At 48.1% G+C, this 23,643-nt stretch overlaps 1 protein-coding gene across 1 annotated transcript; it reads left to right on the top strand.

The window, feature by feature from the left end:
* The first annotated feature begins 3,558 nt into the window (after positions 1–3,558).
* LOC142295605 (aquaporin-12-like) lies at positions 3,559–21,341 on the top strand. The gene is made up of 3 exons (XM_075338705.1): positions 3,559–4,165; positions 18,377–18,493; positions 19,635–21,341. Exons 1-3 carry the CDS (start codon positions 3,559–3,561, stop codon positions 19,850–19,852), a joined length of 942 nt encoding a protein of 313 aa, XP_075194820.1. The 3' UTR covers positions 19,853–21,341.
* The last annotated feature ends 2,302 nt before the right edge of the window (positions 21,342–23,643 follow it).

Genomic DNA, 23,643 nt, shown 5'->3' with positions numbered 1-23,643 from the left:
GGTTGCTATAGACAACGAAGGACATTCTTAGGGTGCTTGCCCACGATCAGTATTTGCAGCGGTTTGGACACAGCATACGTTAGCTGCGTCCAAACCGCTGCGGTGTACAGTACAAGCATAGTGGATGGATTTCTAGAAATCCCGTGCCCACTGTGCTTTTTTACGCAGCAAACACTGACCATGCGGTGCGTCTTTCCAGGCTGCAGCATGTCAATTGTTTGCTGCGGAATTGCCTGCGTCCTCCGTAGGGAGAACACAAGCAGGAGATCACAGCCGCACGGAACCCTGATTGTGGGTACTGACAGCTGTGGTCGCCTGCATTCCCTGCGGAGAAGACGCGTGGCTTCCCCCCTGTCAGGACTCGCTGCGTTCTGAACGCAGTGAGTCCTGATCGTGGGCACATGCCCTAAGTGTAAGAAACTTGTGTGAGGTAATATATCGGTCAGACAGACAGACACACAGAGACACACACACACACACACACACACACACACAAACACACACAAACACACAGACAGGGACACATGGATACCAACACAGAGGCACACTGAGACAGAGACACACTGAGACAGAGACACACTGAGACTCACGCATGCAGAGAGGCAAGCAGGCAGACAGACAGAGGTAGACGGACAGGGTGACAGAGGGACACTTAGTTACTATCCCAGGCAATGCCACGTACCACAGCTAACCAAAAGTTTGGACACACCTCATTCAAAGATTTTTCTTTATTTTCATGACTGAAAATTGTAGATTCACATTGAAGCTTCAAAACTATGCTGCCGTAAGGATGATGAGTCCGAATAGACATGAATGATAATTTTATTGTCTACACGTTTCAAAGTCCACCAACTTCTTCTTCAGGGCAAATCTTCACGACAAAGAAGAAGCCGGTGAGCTTTGAAACGCGTAGACAATAAAATCATTATTCATCTCTATCCGGACTCTTTCGTCATCCTTATGGCAGTGCAGGAGAAGTTAACCCTTACTGTTTGAGCTACATTGGCATTCCACGAGGGTCTGCTACAGCTGTTTCCACTGTTGGTTGTGACTTTCACACCCCGTAAAGATAAGCCTTTCCCAGAGATTTTGCTATATTACTAATTGGATAAGACTCTATGTGCGCTTTCTGTCTTTCCAGCTTTGTTTGACTTCTGGATATATGGGCAAAGCACCCTATAGACATTCCAAAATCTTGTAGAAACTCTTTCCAGAAAAGCGGAAGTTGTTATAGCGGCAATTGAGCCAACTTCATATCCTATGGATGTAGAATATGACGTAAATTCTCCCGGATGTATAACGTGTAGGTTTCCATTACTATTGTCCTTAATGTGTGTTTATGTAGCGCCACCGTGCCAGCGGCCGAGCCGCTCAGATCTGGAGCCGCGGTGGCTCGAGGGGTCTCCGGACCCGGGGGTTCGCGCGGACACTCAAATTCAAAAGAGAGGCGATAGGTATGTACAGGGGATATGTAAGTTCGTGACGCCACCCATGGTGCGTGGTAATGTAAGAGACCATCGCTGCTGTTGGGGAGCCCGGTGGCGATGGTGTAGCAGCAGGATGCTTAACCCCTCCGTGGGTAGGGGGTTTGTGCCACGTGGCCCGTTGGGTGTTGGTGACTGGGGTGCTGTTGGGTAGAGGAAAAGGGCTTTTCAGCGTACTCAGTCCGAGAATAAGGCCTAAGCCACACGGCGAGAAAAACAGTGCGAGTGGAGTGCGATAAAACATCGCATTCCCCTCGGACCAATTCTAGCCTGTGTGTCAGCACACATGGGCAATTATTTTCTCAGCCCTAATCGGACTGAGAAAACAATCGCAGCATGCTGCGATTGTAAGCCGAGACTCTTTCTCTCGCACCCATTCAAGTGAATGGGGCGAGAGAAAAATCGCACTGCACTCGCAGTACACCGGTGTACCGCTAGTGCAGTGCAAGAATGGCAATAGTCGGCTACGCAGAAGAGAGGGAGAGAAATCCCTCCCTCCCCTCCTGAGTGCCGGCCTGCCCCCTGCAACTGAGGTCTGCTCGCACGAACGGACCTCAGTTGCAAGGACACACGCATGACACTCGGCTCTGCTGTACTGCCAGCACGAGCCGAGTGTCATGCAAGGGGATCGCAGTAGTCCCCGTGTGGCCCCAGCCTAACAACTCCGACAGCTTGTAAACCAGAATTCTGAGCACCGCTGCAGCCTGGAGGGAGCACGTGTGGATCCGTGCCCTTGGTGTTGCTGTTAGCCTGTGGCCTTTTCCGTGGCACCTTCTCACTAGTTGGACCCTCAAACAGAGTGAGCTTGCTCTCAGGGTTCACGCGTAGGATTTCTTTGGACTGTAATTTGGGAAAGTCCTATCCCATCGCACCGATTAGCTAGTATCGCTAGTACCCCGATTTTGAAACGGGTTGGGGATGAATCTTGAAGTCTTCACCCCCATCGGGTAAATTACCGGGACGCGTGAAGCTACTTCCCGGCCTAGGGTCCACGTACCCCGTCGTGCCCTGGCCCCTGCCCGGTGATGGCTCAAGGCCGCCGGCTGCCCTCATCGGCAGTCCGTGCCCCTGGACGCGATCCCCTGCGACCGGGGTTCCAGCTCCTACCCGGCCCAGACCAACGTCTGCCACCTAGTAAATTTCAGGAGCCCTGCTCCGGACCGGTCACTTCTCCCTCCAAGAAAGTCACCTTTCACCTCCTACTCCTTTCACTCCTGTTTCACTTCTCTGTCACTTTTCCCAACCAACCCCCCATGTGGGCGGCCCTATTCCGTTCAGACCCCCCAATGGTGTGTCTGGAGGGTTCGGTGCAAAGTGTCCTGGGATTTTGATTGGCTAAGCTGTTAGCAACACCAGAGGATCAGGATCCGTAACCAAGGAGGAGTAGATACTGTGCAGAAGGGCAGATTGCACAATACCTTGTGGCGACGTGATAGGCCAGGGCGTCACATTTATAAGAGGAAGCTCAGAAAACCTCTTTTAATGTTTCCAGCTATAAATGTTAAAATCTAATAGATGTCAACTAAAATTCTAAAATTGGACTCTGTAAACAGGCATGTCTTACATGGTGTCAAAATGAACAATTTGTCCGTGATCATTACATTCCCCAAATATTCTGCCAACATGGTCTAGTAATAATACGATCACTTAGTTAGAAGTTAATCTTAACTATAATAACCAATATGGTTCCATTTCCATTTGGAATTTTTTCCAAAAATCTTCATTGCTCCCAAATAGAAAGTAAACATTTATAGTTATAGTGTTCACTACTGCTCCAACGTCTGATTTTACAATACATAGAAATGTATAATTTTTGATTCTGGCAATGTTGATCATTCTATAGGACTGTAAAGCCTTGAGAGTAATTGATTTCTATATTTCGGCTAAAAGTGTCGCTACTGTTATACTGGAGTTAGAAGCGCTATGAAGTGCAGCATGCACACCTGTACTGGTTCCCGCATGTGTCCTTGGCCCAGCTAGTAGCATTGAGCCACGTTTACCAATACTACACCTGTATAAGTACAGAGTCCCTTCTTTCTAAGTCTCCTCTATCACTGACACCCTTTCTACCACCATGGCCGGACTGAACATAGTAGTAGGCTTCTTTGTTTCAGTCATCGCCTTATCTCAACTTATTCGATGGATAAGTAAGAAACTGCTGCCAGCCCGGATTTATGGCTGCACTGTCAGTGAGTTTGCCAGTTCTCTGCAGCTATGTGCCTGCTATATGGAAATCCGCATGCTGGTAGAGATTGGCATGTGGGGTGGTGGATTTGGTCCCGATGTGGTGTCTACTCTTCTCTTTCTGCTGTTTTTATCGCATGGATTCACTTTTGATGGGGCATCAGCCAACTCCTCCGTCTCTCTTCAGGAGTTCTTACTGAAGGATAGCCCATTAGTAGACACAATAATTAAGTTAGTGGCTCAGTTTGGAGGCATGGGGGCTGCCAGGTTCTTAACCAGCCACTACTGGAGACTGGAGTTGACCGAAGTTCACACAATCCAAATGATGATGATGGACGATTGCAGCTCCTCTTTACAAACCACATTGGCACAGGGAATTTTTGTTGAAGCACTGAGTGCCTTCTGTTATCACATAGTTCTACTTCGCTTCCAAAACACAAGATTGATTTACAAGTCACCAATACTTGCCCTGACTGTCACTTTACTAGCATATGCAGGTAAGTCCTCATCAACTTCTATACCTAGTTACTTTGATTCTTCTATTATTTCACATGCGGTTGTTGGAGAGATAATGGGTTTTATCATTGGAATAGACCCATATTTAGATGTTTAGTCTGATCTTTACTTGGTTTATACACTGCTGTAAACATCCCTTGTAACCAATGTCGGCAGAACCGGACAATTTCAGCAGGATAGCCCAACCATCTAAAGCAGATGACAAAGTGACATTTTTATTCGTACCATTTTTTTTTTCTCTGCATTTTTGGATCACTGTTTTTGAACATTTTTTGTTTATTATAACAAACGTGTACAATTTTGTTTAAATATATATGAAAAAAAAAACATTTTTGATGGTAAAAAAAAGTCATGCTTTATTATTTTTTATTTACATTTTATCCCTTTCTTGTAAGTAATCTACTTTTACAATTAGCACCATATAGTAATTTTGGCCAACATCTTTTAGTAATGTCTCCCATCTTGTTCCCGTTCTTAAAGTATTGTTCCCATCCTGGTCCCCATTCTGTAATAATGTGCCTATCCTGTAGTAATGTACCCATCCAGTAGTAATGTGCCCATCCTAGTCCCCTATTGTGCCATTATACATACACACATACACACTAGCAGTGTCTCATCTGGGACCCCTATCGGGGCATTCTACACACACACACACACACACACACACACACACACACACACACACATTCTTCTTACCTGTCCTCTATTCCCTCAGCATCCTCTTTCCTGCGGCCAGCAGGCATGAGACCCCTTGACGATAGCAGCCACTGTCAGCTCTTCATCTAAAATGAAAATGAACGTTTTGCCGCCGCAGAGTCGAGCTCTCTCTGCACTATTCAAATGACAGTCGCCGGCCAATCAGATGCAAGCAGGGGACGTCATGTGCATCAGCTGCTTCCTCCAATTGGCCAGCGGCTGCCATTGGAATAGTACAGAAAGAGCTTGACTCAATGCAGTGCCGGCAAAATGTTCATCTGAACTAAAGTAGTGATGGCTGTGGCCTCTGCACCGGCCGCGATCGTCAAGTAGGATACATGCCTACGGGCCAAAAGAAGCAGCCTAAGGAGCTGCATATGGCACAGCCCCCCTGCTCACCATCCCTTCACAATTGTTTTGCACATATTCAAGAGATTCTTCAGTGGAAATGGTGACGTCTGGTTCAGTCTATTATTGTTAAGGTACATGGGGATACCAAACATTTTCTAAAAAAAAAATAAGTCATTTTCTACTGACATTCCCTTTTCAGCTCGTCTAGTCTGGCAGGAGCTGGTTATGTGTCAATTTGTCAGAGGGTCAAAAACCAGAAGTGGTATATACCAGGTCCTTGTTTACAAAATACCATTAATCCGTTTGTTATGCAGGATCCGGTCTTTGACGTGGCCTGTGGCTATAATATATCTTGTGACAGATTTCTTTAAAGCAGCTCCAGGATCTGCTCTGTCGGTGACGACTATAACCACAAGGAACTGTTTCCTCTGTAACTAATCCTATCTGGGGTGGACACTGGCAGTGACGAGGCCCTGTGCAGGACATGTTTGACACCCCCACTGTTGTCAATTCCCCACATGCTTATACAGGTGCACATTTACATGCATATTCGCATTAGGCGCACACACACATTATAGCTCCCAACTGTCCCGGATTCAGCGAGACTGTTCCAAATTGGGGAAGCTGAGCTGTATTGCTGTCACGTGATGTCAGGAATTTGTCACAATTTTCACTCACTGTAAAGTTCTGAGTCCGTACCGGACACCCAGTGTCTGTGCATGGACCCCGAACATGGACTTTTCTGGGAACTCTATGTTACTGTTTATGTTCAGCCACTCGGATAATGATAAAAATTAAAAACTGGAAAGAAAGCAAAAAAGGAGTAAAGCAGGACAGTTATATTGACCTTCCCCGCGGCTGTAACACTGCTTCCGGGTCCAATCACTGCTTCCCCCGCCCACCGTTACGCCAAGCGTCTGTGATTGGTTTCAGTCACACTGCGTCCTCATCCTATGTGACAGTGTCTGTGATTGGTTGGAATTACACATGTTATCTGCATCCCTATAGTTGTGTAAAAATACATTTAAAAAAGTGGCATAGTGTCCTCCATAGTGTGATACCCAGTACAAATAAGGCTTTAGCCCTCAGCTGTGCGTGTTATCTTGGCTATGTATCAAAATACAAGGGACCCCGTGCAACTTTTTTTAAATTACTTAATTTAAAGAAGGACGTGCGCCCCCCCCCCTTCCCCAGTTTTGATATTCAGCCAAGATAAAGCCAACTTCTGCGGGCTGGGGTTCTCAGACTGATTAGGCCCATGGTTATTGCCCCCCCTTGGCTTAAAATAGCATCGCGCAGCTGCCCCGAAATTGTCCCATCCATTAGATGCAACAATTCCTGCCCTTTAACTGGCTTATTCCGATTGCAATTTGCGGTGGCAATCAGGATAATATAAGGGCTTAAGAAAATACTGTAATGCACACCTGCGCTCAAAAAAACAAATAAAATAACCTTTGATGTCCGAGGGAAACAATAATCTAGTAAGCAAATACCAAATGGAGCAGCATGTGGAAGATATAATCCGTGTGAAATTATATCAAGGAGTGTAAAAAATAATTAAAGGACATATGCTACAGTGCTGTAGCATATGTCCTTTAATATAAGGGCTTAATGACAGTGGTGATGTCAAATCACAGCTGCCACTAAACCCTGGATTAGAAATGTGGAGGGGTTTTTGAAACCACTCATTACTAAACCTAAAAGTTAAAAGAAGTAATCATAAAACAAACAGAAAAACTTAATTAAAAACAAAACAAAAAACACCCTCTTTCTCCAATTTATTAATCCCCAAAACACCTAGGTCCACACCACAACGTCCAACAATGATCCATGGTCTGCTATATATTGAAATTGCAGTGTGTTGGGCACATTTAGCGAACATTACTGCCTGCTGCGGCTTCAAGCAGACACTGACAAAGCAACAGCTGTGAGCAGTGACGTCACTGAGTTTACCTGCAGTCACAGCTGGAGGTTCCGACAGTACCCCATCTGTGACCGCAGGTAAACTCACCTCAGGTGAACTCATTGGGTTCAATGAGACCTGCACAGTTTTTTTTACCAAGAAATGGAGATTTGGTGCTGGAATTTATGCACCAAATTCCTGCTTCGATACTGCATCTCCTGGCAAAAAAAACATGAAAACATGATGCAGTTTATGCAGTTTTGAGGTTGTTTTTTTTTTGCCAGGAGATGCAGATTTGGCGCAGGAATTTGGTGTATAAATTCCATCACCAAATTTGTATCTCCTGGCAAAAAAAAAAATTAAATGCAGTTTAGGTACGGTTTTCTGTCAGGAGATGCAAATTTAATGCTGAAATATCTGCACCAGATTTCTGCACCAAGTTTGCATCTGCTAGCAGAAAATTGCACCTAAACAGTGTCAAAACCACGTCTTTTGTGTGGTTTTCTGCCGCAAGATGCAGATTTGGTGCTGAAATGTATACACCAAAAACATGCCAGGAGATGCAATATTGATGCAGGAATTTGTTGTATAAATTCCAAGTCTACATCTCTTGGCAAAAAAAGTACAGTTTTCTGCCAGGAAATGCAGATCTCATTGAACTCAATTAGTTCACTTGAGGTGAGTTTATCTGCTGTCACAGGTGGGATCCTGTGGAAACCATGCAAAATACTATATTGGAGAAAGAGGCTGGGTTTTAGTATGTTTTTTAAAAAAAGGATTTTTCCTGTGTTTATTTCGTTGCCGAGTAAAGCGCTGGAATTGTCGAATCTAATTGGATGCGACAATTACGGGGCAGCTGCGGGCTGCTATTTTTAAGCTAGAGAGCCCAATAACCATAGGCTGCCCTAGGCTGAGAATTCCAGCCCCCAGCTGTCAGCTTTATGTTGATTGGGTATCAAGATTGGGAAGGGGAATCGCATGTCGTTTTTTAAATTATTTATTTAAATAATTTAAAAAAAGCTCAATTTGGTTGATACACAACCACGGTAATGCAAACGGCTGTGGACTGCAGCCTGGATTCATCTGCTTTATCTGCATTGGGTATCACAATATGGAGGTCCCTACGCCATTTTTGTTATTTTTTTTTTTTTACACCACTATAGGGATGCAGATAGTGTGTGTGATTCCAACCAATCACAGATGCTGTCACTGAGGGTGAGGGCACGGTCTGACTGCAACCATTCAAAAATGCCGGGACTGACGGTAGGTGGGGAAAGCAGTGAATATGCATGAGAGCTAATGATCGGACCCGAAAGCAGTGTTGCAGACGTCTGGAACTCCGGTAAGTAAAACTGTCTTGCTTTATTCCTTATTTTCTTTCCTTTGCAGCCCCCCCTTAGCCCATATTAACACTTGTGCCGCCCCCGCGACCAACGACGGGCTGCTCAGACCTGGATCCACAGTGGCTCAAGGGGTCTCCGGATCCGAGGCGGGGTCGCGCGGCTACCTCGAAAATAAAAAAGGGGGCTTGTTGTGGGTGGTGAATGGGATAATGTTCGTGACGCCACCCACGGTGCGTCGTAATAGGAGAGACCACCGCTGCTGTTGGGGAGCCCGGTGACGATGTTGAAGCAGCAGGATGTTTTAAACCCTCCGGGTGTAGGGGGCTTGGTGTTCCGGGGCCCGGTGATGGGATGGAGTGGGGAACCCGTCGGGGTGAAGGGATATCGGGTACTCACACAGTCCAAAGTCACTGACGCTGACACCAGGTAAACCAAACTCTTGAAATGCTCTTCTTTTCTTAGTCGAGCACGCTGGGTCCGTGCCCCTTTGGTGTTGCTGGTTGGTCTGAAGCCTTGTCCCTTGGCACTGTGTGTAACTTGGTGGATCCCTTTCACCTAAGACTACTCGGGTCCCGCTCACCTGCGTGGCAAGCAAGGTGAGCCTGCTCTCAGGGTTCATGCTTGGGATTTTCTGGACGATTTTGGAAAGTCCTATCCCCCTCGTTGCGCTAGTACCCCGATTCTAGAGCGGGTGGGGAACGGTTCCTGAAGATTCCGTTCCCATCGGGTGAATTACTGGGCTGCGTGAAGCTACTTCCCAGCCAAGGGTCCACGTACCCCGTCATGTCCTGGCCCTTGCCCGGTTGTAGCACAAGGCAGCCGGCCTGCTCTCTGTAGCAGCACCGTACCCCCTGTCACTACCCCCTGCGACCGGGGTTCCAGCTCCTTCTGGCCAGGCCAACGTCTGGCACTTGGGACGGATACAGGAGCCCAGCTCCACAGCGTGACCTGTCCTGTCACCGCTGTCTCACTGCTCAACTCTACTCAATTCAACTACTGACATCACTACCCTCCCTCTTCCATCCCCCCATCTGGGTGGCCCTATTCCCCTCAGGCTGCCCAATGGGTGGTTGGTGGGTGTGGTGCAGAGTGTTCCTCAGGATTTGTGTACACCTGTTGGTAGCAACACCAAATTGACAGGACCCGTAACCAAGGAGGAGCGGGTACCATGCAGAAGGGCAGATTGCACGGCACCCTTGTGACGACCTGATAGGCCAGGGCGTCACACACCATTTTATAACACATAAGTTCAGGTCCCTTAAACTTATATGGGGTTCGGCGTCTGGGGTCAAGTTCGGTTGTCGAACCTTATTTTTTTTTTAGTCCGTGCTGGTTCGGCGAACCTGAATATCCATTGGTTCATTCATCACTACAATATTTGCAATGTCACCTGCAGTGAAGGCTTCACTCCTTTTCACTGCTGGTAATCATTGCTCCTTCATTAAACCTCCTCTTCTCGGATCTCTGGGTTGCAATCCAGCATCTCTCTGCTCTGTTTATACATAGTCATTTAAATAAATAATTATTTTTTCCTGAATTCCTGGGAATCAAGCCTCCAACCTTCATCACTGTAGGCAGCAGCAAAGCCTATGAGCAGGCTGCACTTTAGGAAATGGGAGAATGTTTTATACTACAGTAGACCATGCATGGCAGTCTGCTTCAGTACAGCCTTAATGCAGAGAGCCATCTTTATATACCAGTGAATTTCTATGTACCTGTATTCTAGAGGTACACCGGCGCGAGCGAGGGCAGCTACGATTTCTGCTCTGCCCGCAATATAGCAGAGCGAACTGCGCCTGCACGAGCTGACCTAACTGCACATGTGCGAGATTTGAAAATGCGATGAGGAGGATGACGGAGGGCGTCATCCCGTCAATCAAGAAAGGAGGACGGCGATCAGCGGCAGGAGGGGGATAAGGGAGCAGAAAATGAGCCCGCCCATCTGGCCAACACAGGTAAACTAATTAGCATACATATCAGCCAAGTTTTGTAAAGTTATTTTTGGGGGTCTGGAAGGGGAGTCAGGGCCAAGGTGCACCTTCATAGAATGCAGCCCAGGAGCTGCAGAAGGTGATTCTTTTAGTTTCGTAGGGAAAAATCTGATGACAAAAAAGCTACAATTCATCTTGCAAAAAAAGCGAGACTTCAAAAGGTCAAGCTATTGAGAACGTTATGGCGGCTACAACTATGAATGAATTAACAAAAAAATGAAATCCATAAGTCCCAACCTGATACATTGGACAGTTCTGGTTTTGGGTCAACACTCTGCTGTCCTAAGCATCTACTGAATGTTCCTCACTGCCACAATATGCCGCCTCTTATATATCCTCCTGCCAGGGTAGAAAGAAATAGTAAATATGAGTGTCTAGTGGGTGGGGTAGGAGGTATAGCCAAAATTTAGCGCTTTGTACACAGCACGATTTGGCCTTTCATATGCACATTCACTTAAAGGGACTCTGTTGCCTCCAAAACTCACATTGAAATATGTACTGCTATGTACTGTAGATTTTAGTAATTTTGGTTTATATAAATAGTTTTATTAGATTTGTAAATGAGGGGGCTTCTGTGCCCCATTCTGCCCCTGTTACCATTCTCTGCACTTCCCCTTATGCTCACTTTGAAGCACTGATTCATCTATATCCACTGGCTCTGCACGCTCAATGTCAGTCAGTGTGTGGAAGACTGCTATCATCCCTCTCCTATGTGTAGCATCTGCTCGCTGCACATAGGGTCACAAAGCAGAGGACGGCTGGTGCTGACTGGAGAGATAGGGTTTGGTTCCACTTGCGTTTTGCACTGGCGAGTGCAATCCGATAAAACATCAGATTGCTCTCACACCAGTGCAAAACTATGGGGCAGTGTCCATCTGCGATTGATTTCTCATGCCATAGCTGCATGAGGAATGAATGGCAGTGTGATGCCCTGGGCAAGCCAGGGGTCACAGGTCATCACACCACCACACCCTACACCCCAGTTAGGAACACCTAAGCAACCAAAATCCTTGTTGCCTTCCTCCAGGGGCTGATGTTCAGACCAGGGGGTGGGCCAGGCGGTTGGCTCCGCCCACCGAGGAGTTCACAGCCCTGGAGGCGGGAGGAACCAGGCAGTTCAGTTAGGGAAGTGAAGGAGTAAACAGTAGAGTCGAGTGAGAAAGTGAAGTGAAGTGGAAGGAAGGAGTAGTGAAGCTAAAGAGAGAAGCTGAAGTGACAGTAGTAAAGCCTGAAGTTGGTCCGGCTGTGTGCCAGGACAGTGACAGCAAGGTCAGCAGACGGCGGTGATAGTCTGGAGGGGGACTGCTCGGAGGTTGCTGGAAGGACCGCGGACAGGTAGTGGCCCGGCGGTCTGGAGCAGTATACGAAGAACAGTCAGCACCAGGGCAGGGGCCTCTCGGATCCCGACAAGGCTAGGAGTCGCCATAATTTGCCAAATCCGTCAGTGAAGGGGACATCTGTCTCCAAACAACCAAGTCCCGATTGAAGGCAACAGTCCAACCGTAACGGAGAGACACCGCCACCGCCAGGGCACCAGTTTCTCAGGGCCAGCGCCTGCGGGCAAAGTAGGGCTCCTCCGGCCCATATCCAAGCCGGGGAGCGGGTTACCGGTGGGAACCCATCGCAACCATCATCAACTTAGGTGCAGGACAGAGGGACCGTCACCGTCACCTACTGAGGAAAGCAAGTGCAGCCGTCCGTGGGAACCGTCTTTCCAGCCGTGTGTTTTACCGAAAAACTGTGTCAACGTCTCAGGCTGAGTGAGTACCACAGTGCCGCAAGGCACAGCGCTGCCCCCCGCGTCCCTGCGCCCACCAAGCCCTGCATCACCCACCTAATCACTGGGCCCCTGGATCACCACCCCTACCCACGGAGGGGCAACACAACAACTGGCTGCTCCATACCATCCTTCCCGGGATCCCCATACAGAGCAGCGGTGGTGTCAACAAATCACCACAACCGTGGGTGGCGTCACGGACAATAACCAATCCCTACACCCAAAATCCTCCCTTTTCACTTACGGGCGAGGAGCGCCGCTAGAGTCCCCGGGATCTGGCCCATCGCTCGAGCCACCGAGCAGCAGCAGGCCGCAGCAGCCGCGGCAGCTGGACCCAAGCAGTGGGAGAGCGCGGCGTCCCCTCCTCCGCCCGCGGCAACTTGGCGTCACGAACAGGATCTTACCGCTCTGCCGTTGGGTAGAGGTGCGCCTTTTAACCGCCGGAGGTATCCGGCTGAAAAATTTCAGAAGTCGCCATCTTTGGCGCAAAAAGTTCCCGCTCGAGCGTCTTCTCGAGTAGCAGAGGCGCGAAGGCCAAAACCCCGCCCTAATAGAGGAGGGGCCGGAAAGAAGCTAAGGGGGACGCGATGGCGGCTGGCTGCATGTGAGAGCAGCTATAAAAGCAGGGACGCCAGGACTCTGCAGTCACCCTGTTCCTGGAAGAAGTCAGCATGTGGATGCCGTCCCACGACACCGTAGCCCCCGCGCCTGGAACCGCGGCGTGGGTGGAGATCCGGACCGCGCAGCTCTACCAACGGCTGCAGGTCAGGATGCAGCTCCTCATGGAGGAGTGGGAGACCGACATGGCGGACGTTATAGCAGCCGTGCGGAGACCCGAGGAGGAGGCGGAGGAAGGGAGGGTGAGTGACCCACGCCCCGATGCCCTGGAAGGGCCGGTCATCGCGGCTGCGGGACCCGGTCCAAGCCCTCTCCCCCCGCTGCCTCCCTCGCCACCCGTCTCGGAAGCCGTGACCCCGCCACTAGGCCTGCTACCACCGCAACCGGTAGCAATACCCAGCATCCCCGCCCAGGCGGGCCGACCTGTAGCCGGAGCCCGTAGTCGACCGGAGGTGCTGCCTTGGAAGGCTCCGAAAACCGCACCGGAGGCGTCTCCAGAGAAAATCCCCGAGCCGGAGCTGATGAACCGTTCCGAGCCGGAGGCCCAGCTGCGGAAAGCCCCTGTGCCCATCCCCCACACCTCGGCTGAGGTAGCGCCGGGTTGTCGCTGCAAGGCGGCGCCTAAGGCCAAGACGCCGCGGGACTTGCCGCCCAGATCTCTGATAGTGGGCAACGTTCAGAATGTCCCGCGGGGCCTGACCCGTGCGCCGGAGCTCGCAGCAGCGCCGTATTGGGACAGGGAGCCGGTACCGCTGGGCCTGGAGATCGGTGAAAGAGAAAAGAAGAAAGCGGAATTGGTGGCCCGTGCAATCCGGGAGAAGGAGAACCTCTGCCAGGCGACATTCCGTGTCCGGGGACCGCTGTATGAAGGACAGGTGAGGCGGTTTGATGTCCGCCGGGGCTATGGGTTTATATATGAATCGGGCCTGGAGGCCGAAGTGTTTGTAGCCTGGCGGGATGTGAATGCCCACCTGCCCGAGGAGCACCCCGGCCATAATCTGATGCCGGGTGACATTGTACAGTATACCCGGCACTGTGGAGAGAGGGGGTGGTTCGCCCTAGATGCCAAACTGAGGGGCAGCCAAGAGAGTTGAGTGAGTTCTGCACCCCCTCCCTCAGATGAAGCCGACGACTTGGAGTAGGGCAGCGGAGCACCGTTGTCCAGTCCCCGTTGGGACCACCTGTGTGTTTGTTTGCAGTGTTTAAAAATTGAAAATGAAGTAATCAACTGATGGAGTAACCTGATTTACCGTGATTGAGAGAACCGGCCGTTGCCGGCACCGTTGTCCCCGTGGGGACCGTTTAAAAAAGTTTGCATGGAGGACTTTCCATGGACAAGCCCGTGAACTTGCAGGGCAGCCACAAACGTTAGTGGCTTGTAAATAAGTTGTTTTACCGTTACCGTTTCCGCAGTTGCCGCCTCCGGAGAGGCAGGTTGGAGGGAGGGCCCTCAGCAGAGCAGGCTGGGGCCCAGCCACCACAGGAACCGGTGGCTACCCTCTGGAGGGGAAGGACAGATCCCGCTCGGGTAACTTGCGCTGGACTTGGGTCAAGGGGTGCTGCCTGGGTTTTAGGGGCAGCATCAGGGCCAGGTTGCTTGGGTGGGAGAGAGCGGAGACCGTAACCGTAAACCGTTTTGCAACGTTTAAGAAATGTGCCTCCCGTTGTGGGATGATGTTATGATTTAAATGTTACCGTTTACCTTTTATATATTTTACAGAAAATAAAACCGGTGTTGGACGGGCAGCCCGCGGACGGTCTGCATTTTGCTAAAGGGGAATGTGACGCCCTGGGCAAGCCAGGGGTCACAGGTCATCACACCACCACACCCTACACCCCAGTTAGGAACACCCAAGCAACCAAAATCCTTGTTGCCTTCCTCCAGGGGCTGATGTTCACACCAGGGGGTGGGCCAGGCGGTTGGCTCCGCCCACCGAGGAGTTCACAGCCCTGGAGGCGGGAGGAACCAGGCAGTTCAGTTAGGGAAGTGAAGGAGTAAACAGTAGAGTCGAGTGAGAAAGTGAAGTGAAGTGGAAGGAAGGAGTAGTGAAGCTAAAGAGAGAAGCTGAAGTGACAGTAGTAAAGCCTGAAGTTGGTCCGGCTGTGTGCCAGGACAGTGACAGCAAGGTCAGCAGACGACGGTGATAGTCTGGAGGGGGACTGCTCGGAGGTTGTTGGAAGGACCGCGGACGGGTAGTGGCCCGGCGGTCTGGAGCAGTATACGAAGAACAGTCAGCACCAGGGCAGGGCCTCTCGGATCCCGGCAAGGCTAGGAGTCGCCATAATTTGCCAAATCCGTCAGTGAAGGGGACGTCTGTCTCCAAACAACCAAGTCCCGATTGAAGGCAACAGTCCAACCGTAACGGAGAGACACCGCCACCGCCAGGGCACCAGTTTCTCAGGGCCAGCGCCTGCGGGCAAAGTAGGGCTCCTCCGGCCCATATCCAAGCCGGGGAGCGGGTTACCGGTGGGAACCCATCGCAACCATCATCAACTTAGGTGCAGGACAGAGGGACCGTCACCGTCACCTACTGAGGAAAGCAAGTGCAGCCGTCCATGGGAACCGTCTTTCCAGCTGTGTGTTTTACCGAAAAACTGTGTCAACGTCTCAGGCTGAGTGAGTACCACAGTGCCGCAAGGCACAGCGCTGCCCCCCGCGTCCCTGCGCCCACCAAGCCCTGCATCACCCACCTAATCACTGGGCCCCGGGATCACCAACCCCTACCCACGGAGGGGCAACACAACAACTGGCTGCTCCATACCATCCTTCCCGGGATCCCCATACAGAGCAGCGGTGGTGTCAACAAATCACCACAACCGTGGGTGGCGTCACGGACAATAACCAATCCCCACACCCAAAATCCCCCCTTTTCACTCACGGGCGAGGAGCGCCGCTAGAGTCCCCGGGATCCGGCCCATCGCTCGAGCCACCGAGCAGCAGCAGGCCGCAGCAGCCGCGGCAGCCGGACCCGTGCAGTGGGAGAGCGCGGCGTCCCCTCCTCCGCCCGCGACAGCAGCATGCTGCATTTGGCACCCATACAAGCTTATAGGAGCGTGTGAAATATCATATCGCATTGTATGTAATCCCAGTGCTGTATGATATACGAAGAGACAGGCTGGGGAGGAGATGGGGGAAAAAGTGCTCCCCATCTTCTCTGCAGCTGTGATACGATTGCAAAATCGCATCACAGTCGCATGATCCTCGGCTGACGCTCGCAGCAGAGGGTCATTAGCATATCTCTTCTAATGCTCTCATATTGGAAGCTGTGTGCAAGTGGAACCATACCCTGAGATGAGAATATGCACAATTTCAGTGTATGTGTGCTGCCCCCACGCCCGCAGCAGCCAGGCTGCTCGGATCTGGACGCGCTGTGTGGCTTGAGAGATCCTCCGGACTCGGGGGTCAAGCGGACACGCCGAATGAAAAGGGGGACATAGTTGTACGGCCTTGGCCGTATTCAGTTCGTGACGCAACCCACGGTGTGTGGTCAAGTGGGACACCACCGCTGCTGTTGTGGGATACCCGTGGGAGATGTAGTGGCAGCCGGATGTTAAACCCTCCGTGGGTAGGGATTATTTCCCCGGGTCCCAGTGTCTCTGTGCAGGGTATGGCGATGGCAGGGGCTTGTGTGCCCGGACGTACCAGGGGATGTTTGGTTACTCACAATTAAATGAGTCTTTTGGTAAACCAAGGTGCTGGTGGCCGGCCGCCACGGCCGGTTGTACTCTGGTCCCCCACCCGGGCTGATGGTCGCCGTCTTCTCCTCTGCACTACTTTTGGTTGTGTGTTTAGACTTCCCGGTATGGAACACGGGAGTCCGCTCCTGGCTTTTTGTGTACCTGAGGAGCCGTGCCTGCTGACACTGACCCGTGGGATCTATGGGCCCTGGCGGTTGCCCTATCCCTCTCTGTGGGTGGTTGTTTGCTTTTGGGATTTTAGTTGGGACAGGACCTATAATCCTGCCCTCAATCGGTTGATTAGCTAGGCCGTTGGTTCCGGTCCTGGCTTCAGGGTCCGAGTACCCCCTCTGTGCACGGTTTCCGGTCGGGTCTCCGGTGTCGGTACCGGCGGGCTCCAACCCTGTCCCGGTCCACCTCGGATCTGCCGGGTCGTCTTCCCGTCTCCTCGTCTGCCACCTAGCCAAGGCACCAGGGCTCCGACCCTGGCACCATTCAACTTGAACTTCTTCTCTGCTGGAGCTACATCTAGCCCCAGCCTCCACTCCTCTCAACTTGAACTCCAACTTCATTCTGAAGCTTAACCTAACTGCTTGTTTTCCTGCCCCGGGCTATCTAGACCCCAAAGGGGGGCGTTTCCTAACTGCCTGGTCCCGCCCACTGGTGTGCCTGTCTTGCCCTGAGGGGGGTAACTAGGGTTTCAGGTCGGCTGTATGTGACCCTGTGAGGGATGGTGTTGTTTACCTTGTTTGTGACTACCTGGTTTTGCCAGGGCGTCACATATGCACGATGTCCTCCCCCTCTCTTGTCAGCATTGGAAGCCCATCACTTTGTGACCCTGTGTGCAGCAAGCAGGTGCGACACTTAGGAGAGGGAGATCGGAGCGAGCAAACTGGCATTGCCAGGGCCAAGCATGTCACTGCCAGTCTGTCTGCCTTCTCATCTCCCTCTCCTATCAACATCCGCCACACAGCCGCCACTAGACACAGGAGATGGATGAGGATGCACCTGCACAGACACTGTGGCCTCTGCTCCTGCAGTGTTGGTGCATGCAGAGTTGGGGATTTAGATCAGCCAATAATCAACAGTGGTTAGATTTATTACTTTGTGATGATAGTTTTTAAAATATATGTTACAAAAATATAATTAATGTAATTGTTTTTAGACCATTATGTTTTAGTGTCTTTATGGAAAAAAAATCTTTGTAGTTCTCTTTTTTTTTTTTTCTTTTTTAACCTCTAATGCACTGGTATATAGAGATGTACCTATATGTACCCGTACAATATTTTTATTTTATAGTTATTAATGTTTCCTCCTTCCATACTAAACGTCCTACTTATGAGTTCCTGGAAAGACCGCCTATGAAAAAGGGAAAAAATTAATTGAACATATCAAAGCATCAACAGAACACAGACAGTTACTTTACATGGCTTTTTCTCCTGTGCCCTCAGTGGAGAGATCTGCAAAGATGTGGACAGGCAACATGCAGGAATATCCTTTAATTTGGGTGCAAATTGAAACAACGCATTTCAAGATGGACCTTGATGGGGTAACATACCTGAAGAAGGAGACACAGTCCCCGAAATTCATTGTTTAAATTTGCACCCGAAAATATACTCTAACAACTCAATACAGTATTTTGTGCTGTTCTTTTTCCACAACATTAACACATCTATGGGAGCTACTGAGACAGCGTAGCTCAGCCCACTTGGATATTCCCATCTCGGTCATATATGGCTGTTATGGGAATACACCTTTAATTGGTCAAATAATTCCTCTCCTAACAACAGCTTCATGCTTCCATAATTAACGTCTCATTTTATTTCTTATCTTAGGTGGTCAGTACACTGCAGCTTACTTCAACCCAGTGCTGGCCTATGCCTTGACCTTCAGCTGTCCTGGGAAGACATTGCAGGAGTACTCTCTTGTATACATTGCTGGTGCTTTAATTGGTGAGTAAAGGTTTTTTATTTTTATGTGCGATTACAAAGTTAAAGAAATAATATTCATGTGTTTGATACAAATTTTAGGTATATTCTTTATTAAGACCCTAGTGCACTGTGGACAGCAGGGATATTATTCCACGGGACCTCAAAGACCAAGACCATTCATTGGGTTTTTCAGAGATGGACTCTTGATTGTTAGATTGTGTTGGAGGAAAACCTACTGGACTAACAAAGATTAACATATTCTTTGGACATCTTTGGCTAGGTCTACAACAGGTTTTTACCCTACATTCAGTATTGATGGGGAAATGCACCTAATATCTACATCTGATAGGCCCATATATTTCTCTTAGCCAGATGTATTCTAAAATAATATTTGGCATATATTGGACCAGTATTTGCCAGTATACAATTGACTTCAAAATCAATGTTGACAACCTTTATGAATATAATTGTGTACAAAAATGAAACTCAATAGCAGATTTGTGCCTGTAACCCCAGTGGTGGACCTCCAATGGCAGCAGACCATGCAGCTTATATGGGACTCGTGAGTTGACTTGGCTAGGCGTCTAATGGCCCTGCCCAACATCCCTCCTTTTCTCCTAACATCCATTGTACGTGTATGGAAGAAGTCTGGAGGAGTTGCATGGTGCTGCCTAATGTACGAGTCCATACCAAACGGTGCGGGCAATTTTACACAGCAGACACTTCCTGGTAACAGCTGCAATTGGACATAATCTACGGCAATGAGACCTATCCTGTTAATGAGTTTCAGTGGTGAGCAAGCAGTGACCATGATTAGACAGCGGGGGAGGGGTTAATCTGTCATCCCCATTGTACCTCATGATAAGTTTCCGTTCCTGTTCTCATGGCATACGAGGGATTATTGAGAAGTCAATTTAGACCTTGGTATGCAGCCCAAGGTTTTCTATGGATGCCCTTGAGTATGTCTATACAGTCACTAATATCTTTGGCACTGAAGCATTTGTTGATTACTTTCAATCATATTAAACAGTTTGTTTTATTTTCTGGGAATATTATGCTTGAGATGATTTATTAGAGCAGAGATTTCTGCCACCACAATGGATAAGGTATTGTGCCATGGACACCTACAGACACTTTATATTCTTCTTCACCTCTTTCCTAGGAATGGTTCTGGCACTCTTCCTGTATAAAGGAAACATCCCTCGTCTCTTCCAAAAGAACCTTCTCTACAACCAAAAGAGCAAATTCAGAACCCCAACGGCAAAAAGTGTTCAGTCTACCGCTTCGAAAGACGTCCCATCTTCCCCAAAAGGCTCCGAGAAAAAGGCTGGAAAAAAAGTGAAAAAGGCCACAAAAGAAAAGAATAGCAAATCTAACTAGTATCTGAAAAGCTAAATTTACAATATTTCTCAAAAAAAGCCAAAAAATGAACAAATTTCATATAGCTACATATAATGTAGTTCTGAGTAATGTACATTTGGATAGTTACAAGAATATTTCATAGAGCGTGAATGATGTGATACTCATGGGATGGTGGACAACAGGTAACATATAGTAAAGAATGAGGATAGTTGGACAGTTCTAGGACCCCAATGTGTATGACTGCCATTTCTCCTCTGCACTTCACATTCATACCTCTGCACCTCTCTAACTACACTACTTTGTTTTTTGTTCAGCTACTGTCGTCCTTGAAATCTAAGAAAAAGACTGATGACACATCCTACCTTTCTAATGTGAACAGGTGCAAACTGAACATGAAACATAGTAATATAAAGGAGACAGTTGCACTCTTCAGTGCTAAGATATGTGTAAAAATAAATATGGGAATATAGACTGACATTACTGCTATCAAAAACATGTAAAAATTGAGATACTTAGCACACAAAATTGGCCAGGTGTATTAGAGCCCAACAGCTAGCGTCAAGGCGACCTAATTTTTGTTGGGTCCCTATCAAATTAATCCTCTCTTTGGGTTAAAAAAACCCCTACAATTTATGGCTGAACAAGAACCTGCAAATGGAGAATTAAAATCACCTGAGGCTGAAGAACAGGAGTGCTCAATCAGATGGCATGTCCCTGTAATCTAAGAAAAAGACTGATGGCACATCCTGTAGGGACCCAACAAAAATGAGGTCACCTTGCCTCTGGCAGTTGGGCTCACATAAACCTGGCCAGTTTTGTGCGCTATCTCAATTTTTACATGTTTTTTCATAGCAGCAATGCATGTCTATATTCCCATATTCATTGTTTCACAAATCTTAGCACTACAGAGTGTAACTGTCTCCTTTATGTTACTGTCATCCTTGAGTCATGCTCTAATCTGGGCTCTACATGACTTTTGGGCTTCCACAAGTTACTTGAAAATGGCACAATTTTTCCTCATTGGTCACAAAATAATGGTCTATACTCGTAACAATTTTTCTTTATATGAGGTTGCGTTAGCCTGGGGCTACACAGTGATTTTGGTTGAGCCACAGGTGGTGCAGCCAAACAAATATGTGTTGCTGCTACATTGCAGGGGAATATGGTAAATCATGACCCCTAAGGTACTACAAGAGTGACAAACAAGTTGCATAAAATCCAACTTTTTGCAGCTTGCTCATTGCAGTCGCAGTACCCTAAGGGCTCTCAATTCACCACATTCTTTATGCTACAACATAGCAGTGGCATAAAGCAATCTAGTGGCGAGACATGTCACGGATAAAGTTGCTGTGCAGCTCCAGCTTTTTAATGCTGCAATTTTAGAACTCGCCAGGAGCCAACAGTTGTTGTTGAGCCTTTGCCTAATTCAGTAGTACCGTACAGACCTTCATAGATATAAAACTTTTGTAATTCACTTGGGTGTCTTTTTTATTATTATTTCATCCCTGACTCTACGTATAGCTTATATGGTATGCTATTAAGAAAATTAAACTTGATGACACACTCTACTTTTTGTGAATCATCTCTTAATCGAGCAAGAATGTTTGTTATTATCCAGTGCGACTTTAAAAAAAAAAAAAACTAACATGAAGGCATCAGGTTATATAACTGTTAATTGTCTTTAATATACACAAATTAGGCAGTTTATTGTATAAAATAATAGGATGAGCAAACAATCACTTTGACTCTTTGTTCTGCCTTCTTTCACGTAACGCTGTGAATCTCTGGCATACAGCTAAACCCTCATTCACATTTCAAATAAACAGACTGTGGAGTTCAATAGCCTTGATTTATTAGCTGGTATCGTGAACTTGATTGCAGTATATGTGGAATATACAGTGAATATAGGAATATCCAAGATGCAGTTGAATACGGAATACGGAATATCCAAGATACTGTTTTATACGGGTAAAAACTATAACAAGAAAATTAGTACAGTCAGTACAGTGTTAATACAGAGTTAACATAGCATAACAGTATATGAGATGCAGTTATAATGAGAATCTAGGTGAAAGATCACTGCAGCTACAACACACAGAAAATCTTATCTATACAAACAAGACAGGGATGACACTAAAGGTATAGAATTACAATGTACAATGCATTTACTACACTCTTCCATCTAAGATTCTATCACTAACACATGTAATTTGCTTTGCTCACCGGATTACACTAGGCAGGGGTGAATGTACAGAGAGGTAAGTCGGCATGTCCTTTCCTGACAAATCCAAAGAGAAAATGGCTGCAGGCTTCTCAGCTCAGGGAGGCATTCCTTACCTAGAATACATTTAGCTTAAAGGGAAACTCAGCAATTCAAAAGAATAACAACGACCTCTAGGGGTTGTAACAGAAATTGCAATGAATGACTATTAGCAGGCTGCCATTAGGCAGAACACTCCCCGCTTGGCGACAACGGATGCCACTATTTGGTTCTTTTGGTGAAATCAGTAACACAAGTTCGGTTACAGGCCTGAGGAACAGTTTGTTCTCCCCAAGCTTGCACACTCTGACCTCTACCTTACGTACTTTTCCCATCCTTGCTGGGAAAAGGTTTGGTGACTAGGCCGAGTGGCCACTCATTCCGATGTGCTTGAATGTCTTTCACAAGTACAACATTGCCAGGTTTGAGGTTTGGGTGTTTTTTCTGCCACTTTGTCCTGGTTTGCATAGTGGAGAGGTACTGCCTTTTCCATCTGTCCCAAAAGACATTGGCTACATTTTGTATAATGTGGAGTATTACGATCTTAGCTCTTTCCAGATTAGAAGCGATGAATGCATGCTTGCAGTGATGCCATCCTCTACAAAGTCTCTGACTTGTAGGTAGTGTTATCTTGTAGGAAAGAACTACATGAAGTAGAAAAGCGATGGCTTGAACGAGTGACTTCCAAGTCGAGAACCTGCTGAATCGATGAGATTTGAGGTGATTACTTAATGTCACTGTATGTAGAACAGACACTTGAGGACAAAGCTCTTCATCGTCATCTGTGGTTTTGAGGTACGCTACTGCTGCGATCGCTTTGACTGATGCGTCACAGAAGACACAAAGTTTTTGTGTTTTGACTTCCGTGGATGGCACAGGAGCATACGGTCGTTTTACATGAAGGTCGGTCAAAGCTTCGAGAGACTTCCTCCACTGAGTCCACAGATCTGCTTTTTCTGCTGGAAGTGGGTCGTCCCAATCAGATGTCTCTTGGGTGAAGTCCCTTAGCATCATCTTGCCTTGGATGGTTACAGGAGCCACGAATCCCAATGGGTCGTACAAGCTATTCACAAAAGAAAGAACTCCTCTGCGCGTGAAGGGTTTCTCGTCTTTGTTGATCTGAAAGGTGAAGGCATCCGTCTTCAAATCCCAAAGCAATCCTAGGCTCCGCTACATAGGAAGGGAGTCAATGCTTAGGTCTAAGTCCTTTAGATAGTTGGAATAGTCTTGAGAGGGAAAGGCTTCCATCAATTCTCGGCTGTTGGAGGCAATTTTATGCAACCTCAGGTTAGACAGAGCAAGCATTTCTTGAGCCCTTTTTAGCAGACTGATCGCAGCCTCAGTTCTTGGTGTGGACTTCAGGCAGTCGTCTACATAGAAGTCTTTTTCTACGAAGGATCTGACATCTGACTTATACTTTTCTTCACCCGCTTTGGCGGAATTTCTGAGGCCGTAGATAGCGACTGCTGGGGAAGGACTGTTCCCGAAGATGTGTACCCTCATTCGGTACTCTGCAATGTGTTTATCGGGGTCGTTGTCGCGATACCAG

Source organism: Anomaloglossus baeobatrachus, chromosome 3 (genome assembly GCF_048569485.1).
Source record: "Anomaloglossus baeobatrachus isolate aAnoBae1 chromosome 3, aAnoBae1.hap1, whole genome shotgun sequence".
Lineage (NCBI taxonomy): Eukaryota > Metazoa > Chordata > Amphibia > Anura > Aromobatidae > Anomaloglossus > Anomaloglossus baeobatrachus.
Note: the sequence above shows the minus strand (reverse complement) of the source record. Positions and strands in the feature narration are given on the sequence as shown.

Excerpts from the sequence above, each read along its gene's own strand:
- LOC142295605 (XM_075338705.1), top strand. The coding sequence starts at position 3,559 with ATGGCCGGACTGAACATAGTAGTAGGCTTCTTTGTTTCAGTCATCGCC. Across the intron at positions 4,166-18,376 it reads CACTTTACTAGCATATGCAG|GTGGTCAGTACACTGCAGCT; the intron begins GTAAGTCCTCAT and ends TTCTTATCTTAG. Across the intron at positions 18,494-19,634 it reads CATTGCTGGTGCTTTAATTG|GAATGGTTCTGGCACTCTTC; the intron begins GTGAGTAAAGGT and ends CCTCTTTCCTAG.